This window comes from Echinops telfairi, unplaced genomic scaffold, assembly GCF_000313985.2.
Source record: "Echinops telfairi isolate 266 unplaced genomic scaffold, ASM31398v2 ScPeMD7_7412;HRSCAF=8450, whole genome shotgun sequence".
Lineage (NCBI taxonomy): Eukaryota > Metazoa > Chordata > Mammalia > Afrosoricida > Tenrecidae > Echinops > Echinops telfairi.
This window is the reverse complement of record NW_022111312.1, coordinates 282229-291819: the sequence shown is the minus strand read 5'-3', so window position 1 is coordinate 291819 and position 9591 is coordinate 282229. Positions and strand designations below refer to the sequence as shown.

The following is a 9591-nucleotide window of genomic DNA, read 5'->3' as shown; positions in this document are numbered from 1 at the left end:
TGACCCCAAGAAGACAATCAAGTGGAGAGTTGACCTTGGAGGAGTTAGAGGGAGACACTTTCACTTTCTGGTTTACACATTTGTAGACCATTCAATGAGTGTTCCCAACAACATATGTATTTTGCCACTGTTTTAAAATGTTTTCTTTTCAATGCAAGAGATTAGATTTTGAAAGGAAGAAAAAAGTTTTTTAATTAAAAAAAAAGAAAGGAAGAATAATGAATGCTAATAAATGATTCACCATTACTGGCCAGGATAGGGCCAGATGAGGACATGTGGACAGCAAGCAGGGATCACTGTAGCGTGGGAGGTGTGAAAACTTTAGGTGGAACCAATGCAGATGACGAGATCAAGTGAGTATGGGAGACCTTGATTTTCATTCCCCCTTCTTATGTCCCCTTACCTTCCTGGTCTGCTGGTCCCGAAACACAAAATAAATTTGAACTTAAGTCTTTTCATAAATTATCAATTTATGAAAGCAATAGAGATTGTTATAGGACTGGACTGAAAGACATAATCATGGCTTGTCAACAAAATGCTCAACATATTAATAATACTTTTAATATTTATCAATGGATGTACAAAATGCAGACAAAAATGAGGTGAAAAACATAGGAACAAAGTTTCTAACACATGAATCCATAGCAAAACCACAACCCACACCCAAATAAAATTTTCTTGAATTTACTGCATGTAAATTAACACGGATTACAATCTAAACCCACACTTGCATAGCAGTCTTCACAATAGCCTTATTGAAAATACTCAGACTGCAATAAGGTAAAATACACCATGGTCTAAGAAAGCAACCATCTTCACAGCTGTTCATGGAAACTGGAGAAAAGAAGTCTCATAAAACAGGTGCACTGTGACCTTGTGCTCTTACTTCTCCCGAAGGACCAAAGTAACTAATCACATCTTGTTTCTATTTGTTTTCTTTAATATTGAAAGGCTCACATTCTTTATATGCTCAAGTCCTGTCTCCACTGTGAATTCTTGAATGCTTAGTGGTTTAACTTAGTTTAATTTAATGTTTAGTAAAGTTGAGGACCAAGGAAAGGCCTTGCTACATTACTTTACTAAGATTACATTAGTAAGATCCAAAGAAAAGGTTTTTGACACATTCCTTTACATATGGTCCCTACATTCATTCATAGGGCCTCTACTCTGACTTCTTCCTACATTTACAATAACCTGTGCTGACTAAGGCTTTCCCAAAATCCTACAAACACCTTCTCAACTGTGAGTTCTTCAGTCTTTAGTGAGGAAAGATTGACTAAATGCTATCCCACATAGATTACATTCATAAGACCTCCACCGACTGCGAGAAATCCTATGTGAATGGAGAGCAGAGGAATAAGCAAAGACTTTGCCATATTCCTTACATGCATCAGGATTCTTTCCATTGTGGATGATCATATGTTGAATGAGGGATGAAGAGGAATCAAAGTCTTTGCTACATTTACATTCATAAGGCCTCTTTCCTGTGAGTTCTATGCTGAATGTGGGGTGAGGAAGGAATAATGGCTTTGCAACCCTACATATATTCATAAGGGTTCTCTCCACTGTGAATTCTCCTATGCTCAGTGAGGGTGGAGTGACGAGTAAAGGCTTTTCCACAGTCTTTACATTCATAAGGCCTCTCTCCACTGTGAGTTCTCCTATGTGCAATAAGGTGACAGTGTTGAGTAAAGGCTTTACCACACTCCTTACATTGATAAGGCTTCTCTCCACTATGAATTCTGCTATGTGTAATGATGTATGTTTGGTGAGAAAATGCTTTCCCACATTCCTTACATTCATAGGGCCTCTCTCCACTGTGAGTTCTCTTATGTTGAATGAGGGAACGTTGATTAATAAAGGCTTTGCCACAATCCTCACATTCATAAGGCTTCTCTCCACTGTGAATTCTCCTATGAGCATTGAGTTTTGAGGAATCAGTGAAGGCTTTGCCACACTCCTCACATTCGTAGGGCCTCTCTCCACTGTGAATTCTCCTATGTTTAATGAGGGTAGAGAGACGAATAAAGGATTTCCCACATTCCTTACATTCATAAGGTCTCTCTCCACTATGATTTCTCATGTGTACAGTAAGGTATGAAAGGCACTTAAAACTTTTCCCACATTCCTTACATTCATAAGGCCTCTCACCACTGTGAGTTCTCTTATGTACAATAAGGTGAGTGTGTTGAGTAAAGGCTTTACCACACTCCTCACATTCATAAGGCTTCTCTCCACTATGAATTCTCCCATGTGAAATAAGTTGAGAGTGTTGAGTAAAGGTTTTCCCACACTCCTTACATTCATAAGGCTTCTCTCCACTATGAATTCTGCTATGTGTAATGATGGATGTTTGGTAAGCAAATGCTTTCCCACATACCTTACATTCATACGGCTTCTCTCCACTGTGAATTCTCCTATGTGTACTGAGTTTTGAGGAATCAGTGAAGGCTTTGTCACACTCCTCACACTCATAGGGCCTCTCTCCACTGTGAATTCTCTTATGTCTAGTGAGGGATGTGGGGAACTGAAAACCTTTGCCACATTCCTCACATTCATAAAGACTCCCTGCACTGTGAATTCTCCTATGTTTAGTGAGGGATGAGGGGTACTTAAAACATTTGCCACACACCTTACATTCACAAGGCTTTTCTCCACTGTGAACTACCTGATGTTTATCTAAGTATGAGCGACAAGTAAAGGCTTTGCCACATTCTTTACACTCAAATGGGCCCTCTCCACTGTGAGTTCTCCTATGGTGAATGAGGGATGATTGATGAATAAAGGCTTTGCTACACTGCTTGCACTCATAAAGCCTCTCTCCACTGTGAGTTCTGCTATGTCGATTAAGGTAACAAAGGTGTGTAAAACCTTTGCCACAATCCTTACACTCATAAGGTTTCTGTCCACTGTGAATTCTCTGATGAGCAACAAGATGTGAGGGATTGGTAAAGGATTTGCCACATACCTTACAATCATACTTCTCTAAAATGTGAATTCTCCTATGTTTTATGAGGGATGCGTAGTCTTTAAAACGTTTGCCACATTCCTTACATTCATAGGGACTCACTCCACTATGAGTTGTCATATGCCAACTCAAGGATGAAAAAAGATGAACAACTTTGCCATGTTCCTTACTAACAAAAGGCTTCTCCTCACTGTGACCACTTAAATGTATAAGGACCTCTGAGGATTCACCAAAGGTGTTTCCATAGTCCTTATATTCCTTAGGTTTCTCTTCAGTTAGCGTTCTCACAGGACCGTGGGAGTAAGGACACCTGCAGCCTGCTGCATGTTCTCCATCCTGATAGGTGTCAAATACAGAGTGAAAACTACGATGATGCTTAAGTGATGATGATAATCGGTCCATGGAGGATTTCCCATAGTGAAGGGACACTGGAGGATATGGTTCATTGTAAGTTCTTTTGAGCATGTGAAGATCTGGAATCCAGCTGTAGGTCTGTCCACGCTGAGTTTTCTTCTTAATTTCACAAACATTCTGTTCAATAGATCTTCTGCTAAAAAGAGTCACAAGCAGGTAGATACATATTGATTCTAATTTCATGACAATCATCCCAATACACTTTATTTTTTACTATGAATTGCTTCAACTTTCAAAGATCAAATGATCTCACAGTGATGTTCTGATTCATTTTATTCTATTTCTATCATATGGGGCATTGTAATTGTATATAACTAAACTATATTTTAAATATTCAATGTCTGATACACATTTTATTCAAGTATTCTAGGGTGAAATTTCATTGAACACACAGTATTAGAAGCTTTATAGCTTTGTGCTTATATATGTGTATATACAGTAGCACATATATATGTACACTGAAGTCTGTTGAGTCCATGTTCACTCACAGTGACCCTGTACAATGGCCCATGTGTATTTCAAAGCCTGTAACTCTTTACAGGAGTATTAAGTCCCACTAAGCTGGTAAGGGGTAGCTGCTGCTTTTGACAGGCAGACCTTGAGGTCAGCAGCCATACTCGGAACCACTAGGCCACCAGAGCTCAATATTTACTAAGAAGAACGGCAGGAAGTATTGATGTTCACAAAAATCTCAATGGTTGGTGGCTTCAACGGAGTGGCACTCCCATCAGTCAAAATACTCAACAGCACAGGGGTTTACAGACCTCACTATAAATATTACTATCCATATGTGTATGTGGGTATACCCACACGGGCATGTACATGTACTTATATACATATATACAAATGAACTTGAAAATATCATGAATGATGTATCTTTTCATTTCCCCGCTACGAAGACCTCCAGGACATAGATATTTTAATGAAATCATTGGGCCTTAAGTTTCCCTTCGGAAGCACTCTTGAGTGAATGATACTCACCTTGCATGACTGTTCCACTTGTTATCCTGATCTTCAATGATGTGAAATCCACATATTTCTCCTACTTTGGAGGACCAGGAGCCACTTTTCAGGAAGTGTACTATTGTATTTTCAGTGCACAGCTGTTCTCCATCATCAATGTTTTGGGAAACTGACCGAATGATGCAAGTTGTGGTTCACAAAATAAAAGCAAAAAGGCCAGGCATTACTCAAAAAAGGAAAAAATAAATAAAAAAACAAAAAAACAAACTAAACGGAGCTTATCCCAAGGGTCAAGTATAAAATATTTTGGAAATGACGATGGCAACATATGTAGACAGAAGCTTGATAAAACTGATGTATAGAATGTTGTAAGAGCCCATTAAAAAATGATTTTCAAAAAGGAAAAAAACAAAACCATTTTGATGTTTTAATATTGTGGCAGTGAACAAAATGAAATTGACTAGGGAATAGTCGCATGGAGGCTGAGATTGTCTGACACATACAGAGGGGCTAATAACGAGATAAAAAGAAAAGTACTCGGCACATTCCTCAAGACTTCTCCACATGAAATACACAGAAAAAATAACTACAGATGTGGGACGAAAGGATGGAGAAGCTCTGTTAAGGGGCTGACTGAGGATCAGATCATCAATTTCTCTTATGTAAATTCAACATAAAGCTGAAGAAAGCGAAAATATTCCAATTTGAAACACAGTTCAAAAAAGGGCGACCCAACAGAATGCTCAAACTACGGAACAATGTCACTGATATCACAATCAGGAGACATCATGGTTGATATCAGATGGCTCTACACTCAGAGCAGAGAATATCAGAAACATGTTCACTTGTGTTTCATTGACTAGGCAAAGGCACTTGGCTGTGGAGATCATAATAAACTGGAGATAATCACATTAAGAATGCACATTCAGGAGCACTTCCTTGTGCTCTTGTGGAAGTCATACAGGGATCAAGAAGCAGCTGTAAAAACAGAACAAGGGAATACCGCATGGCTTCAAGTCAGGAAAGGTCTGTATCACAGATACATTCTCAACATATTTCATCCATAACGTTATGTTGACCAAATCATCACAGAAGTTGGATCCTGTGAAGAAGACTGTGTGTTGGAGGAAGGTTTACTAACAACCTACCCTATGCCAGTGACACAACATAGCTTGCTGAAAGTGACAAGGATCTAAAAGTCTTGCTGATGAGACAAAAGATTGCAACTCCTTGTATGGATTACTTCTCAATGTAAACAAGAACACCTTCCCAACTGGATGGGAGAAAAGGTGGAAGTTACCAAGGACTTTATCTTGCCTGAATCCACAATCAATATTCATGGAAGCAGCAGTCAAGAGATCAAAAGAAGTGTCCTCTTTGGTTAATCTGGTGCACAAGACCTCTTTGGTCCATTGAAAGGCAGGATGCTATTTAGAGGACGAAGGTGCACCGACAGAGGGCTCAGTTTTTTCAATTTTGCATGTCAAAGTTGGAAGTTGTGTACAGAAAGAATTGATGCTTTGTAATCATGATTCTCGAGAGGAATGTGGAAAGTACCATGGACTGTCTGCTTACAGGACAAACAGGTGTCATAGAAGAAATACACACACAAAGGGCTCCTTAGAAGCAAGGGTGGTAAACCTTTGAAGATACAATAAGAAAGTACAGTTTGGACAACAGAAAAGTGGGTGAAGGGAGACATCGGCACTGTTAGATATGATAAAACAATAATTTATAAATTATCAAGGGTTCTTGAGGGAGAAGGGAGTGGGTAGGGAGGGTGAAAAAATGAGGAGCTGATAATATGGGCTCAAGTAGAAAGCAAATGTTTTGAGTATGATGATGGCAATAAAATGATTCTTTAAAAAGGAATAGCTGACAGAAAGCTTAGATTGCAGCACCAAAACTTAAAAAAAAAAAAAAAAAGATGAAAAGAAAGTAGAGTTCCTGGAGAAGCTCATTGTGCTTTGTACATTAGAGACCTGGAAGAAAAGCAAGTCCCTCAATGAGATGGACAGCATCCCTGTAGCTGCGTGACTTTATGTCAATTTGATTGCACCTGTGTCAATGTCGGGGAGGAGTCAAACCCTTCTTTGTTTCATCATTTATTTTTTTCATTAATCGTTTTATTAGGGGATCATACGACTCTCAATCCACACATACATCAAATGTGTAAAGCACATTTATACATTCATTGCCCTTGTCATTCTCAAAACATTTGCTTTCCACCTAAGCCCTAAGCCTCCCCCCCCCACCCCCCGCAAATCAGGTCCTCACTTTCCCCCCTTCCTCCCCCCTCCCCTATGAACCCTTGATAATTTATAAATTAATATTTTGTCATATCTTACACTGTACCATGTTTCCCTTCACCTACTTTTCTGTTGTCTGTGCCCCAGGGAGGAGGTTATATGTAGATCCTTGCAATCGTTTCCCCCTTTCCACCTCACCCTACCCGTATAGCCACTCTCACCACTGGTCCTGAAGGGATCATCTTTCTGTATTCTCAGTATTTCCAGTTCCTGTCTGTGACAGTGTACATCCTCTGGTCCATTAAGATTTGTAAGGTAGAACTGGGATAATTATTGGGGGTGGGGGGGAGGGAAGCATTTAGGAACTAGAGGAAAGATGTTCCATTGTTGCTACATTGCACCCTGACTGGCTGTTCTCCTCTAGGGGATCCTTCTGCAAGGGGATGTCCAATTGCCTACAGATTAATCTTGGGTCCCCAATCTACACTCCCCTTCATTCACAAAGATTGGATTTATTGTTCTTTGATGCCTGATACCTGATCTCTTCAACACCTCGTGGTTACAGGCTGGTGTGCTTCTTCCATGTGGGATTTGTTGCTTCTCAGCTAGATGGCTGCTTGTTTATCTTCAAGCCTTTAAGATGCCATACTATTTACAGCTGGGCACCATCAGCTTTCTTCACATTTGCTTATAGATCCACTTTGTCTTCATCGATTATGTTGGGAAGGTGAGCATGATGGAATGCCACTTTAATAGAACCAAGTGTTCTTGCATTGAGGAAGTCAAACCTTTCAATCCAATGTAGCTGGGCTATGCCTCAAGGGGGGGTGAGGGGGGGAGGCGTGGCTTTTTGCATAACTAAAAGATGAATAGAGGTAATTTCTCTTCTGCCCTGTCTTCCCATTTGGTGATACTGTGCCTCCATTCATGGGTTACCCAGAACTCCGTAAGCAAACTGCCGTGCTTCCACTGATTTTTGGATCCATGCAAGTCTGAATTTAAGCCTATTATCAAGCCTAGGATTCACCATTCTGCATGATCAGCTTGCTGTACGTAAGTAAGTATAGAAGCAACCTTCTAGCATCGGACCTATGGAATTCAGTTTGACTGGGCTGGGATACCTTCTTGATACAAGATTACTTCTGGATATAAAGCTCTTTCGCATACATGAGTGACAACAGTTGTTTCTCTGAAAATGACACATCATACAGAAACGCTGAAACAGCAGCAACACTGCCCTGACACTGAGACAATACTTTGTGCCTCACAGGTTGGCGTTTTGACAAGGGTAAATTCACTGACAGGAAAATCAACGTAACGTTAAACTTTTAATAAACACAGCCTATACAAGGACTAGAACACATGCATCCGGTGTGCACCAAGGAAGGTCATAGTGCGTATTTACTGCACTTAAACTTCAGGCTTTTAGTCACAAAGGCAATAAAAATTTACTTGAATACTGAGAGCTTTCTATTCATGGGGAAGCCATGACATGCATGCTGTTGAGTGAAAATGGCTGTGTTTGCCTGATATAACAAGGTTTTCCCATTGTCAGGACCACCTAATGGAGTAATACCAACATATATGACTGATTTAATCACTCTACATGTAAAGAGAAATGGATCCATACCTACTGAGGCCAGGTTTCTGAAAGTTTCCATCATCACATGCCTATAGAGTTTCCTCTGAGAACAATCCAGCAAGGCCCACTCTTCTGGGGAAAAGTCCACAGCCACATCTTCAACAGCCACGGGGTCCTAAAACAGCACGCATATTCTAGTTCAACAAGGTACCGTGAACTCCAATAGGTGAAAAGAGGAGGAGGATGACAGTCCTGTGCACTGAGAGTTCAACGACATTAGACACGATGTTGTCATAAGGAAGACCATCAAGGGTGAGCTATCCCTCTCGTTCCATTACTATCTAGACTTACTTCCTCTCTCATTACATGCGATGCCACAGATCGAACATTTCATCTGGCAAAATGAACTGATCTCCCCTCAGGTTATCTAACCAACTCAATATATTACTCTCCATTTCTATGGTCTAGATTAGCCAGTAGAAATAATTCAAAGCATGAAAAAGTGCTTAAAGCAAAAGCCCTATTTTCACATACATCACTTATCTTCCAATAAAAGGAGGGGGAAATTCAGTTCCTTGCAAAGGACCAAGCTGAATGCTGATCAAAGCAAGAGCACTGGGTGAAAGGAAAATAGCCATCAGGGAGCACTGAAGACTCTGCACTTTCTCCTTCAGCCCCTCATTAGCACAGGAGGCCTGGTCGCTTGAGGTGAGAAAGGTCAACCCAAAGCTTTGGGCTCATGATCCTCTTTGAAGAACCCCAGCTGATGAAGAGCTGACATGTTATCTGCTGATAAGAGATGCTGACTTTGAGGAATGCTGGTCTTTTCTACAGAGTTTCTATGTCAGACATAGATGTATCAGAAACTACCGTTCTGCACCTTCATGGACACAGGCACAGGAACTGAAAAGCGAGAAAGGACAGGGGTGGAAGACACTTAACAAGAGAAAACAGACATCAGACTGCTTCCACACTGAGACACAGAGCCACTGGAATGCAGTTTTCACCAAATGCCCGTCAAGAAACGTAAATGGACACGGACAAACGCACTAATGTTATGCTGGTAAAGAGCACAAGATGTACAGCATCATAATATAATGGCCTTTTGTATGCAGATTGCGACAAAAAATAGTTGTTTCGCAAAATTTCACGGAAATGAAATGGATTTGGCTGATACAAACTCTGAAAGAATCCTAGTAAACACAGGCCTGCACACCAGCCCTTGAGATGTTCCACTCCACAATTATCTCCCGTGTGCAAACCTTGGAAAGCACATCAGCTTCACTATCTGACCACGAGGACCACTGGCATCCCCTGCTTGGTGGGACTGGAACCTGTGACCTCAGACACTTCTGCTCCCACATTTTGTCAGGTGAGAACAGTCCCTGTATCTAGATGGTCATCAACTTGGGAAC

The 9591-nt window shown here is 40.6% G+C and overlaps 1 protein-coding gene across 5 annotated transcripts in view; it reads right to left on the bottom strand.

Moving 5' to 3' along the window:
- Positions 1 to 450: 450 nt before the first annotated feature.
- LOC101659136 (zinc finger protein 883-like) overlaps positions 451 to 9591 on the bottom strand; it is a 31838-nt gene continuing 22697 nt past the window's right edge. For 4 of the 5 annotated variants that reach the window (XM_045296806.1, XM_045296807.1, XM_045296805.1 and 1 more), the window contains 3 exons: positions 8225 to 8351; positions 4364 to 4514; positions 451 to 3518 (listed from right to left, as the gene is read on the bottom strand). In XM_045296806.1, the coding sequence (XP_045152741.1) occupies positions 1538 to 3518; positions 4364 to 4514; positions 8225 to 8351 (2259 nt within the window). In that variant the 3' untranslated portion in view covers positions 451 to 1537. The remainder of the gene's footprint in view (positions 3519 to 4363; positions 4515 to 8224; positions 8352 to 9591) is intronic. The other variant, XM_045296808.1, reaches the window with a different exon arrangement.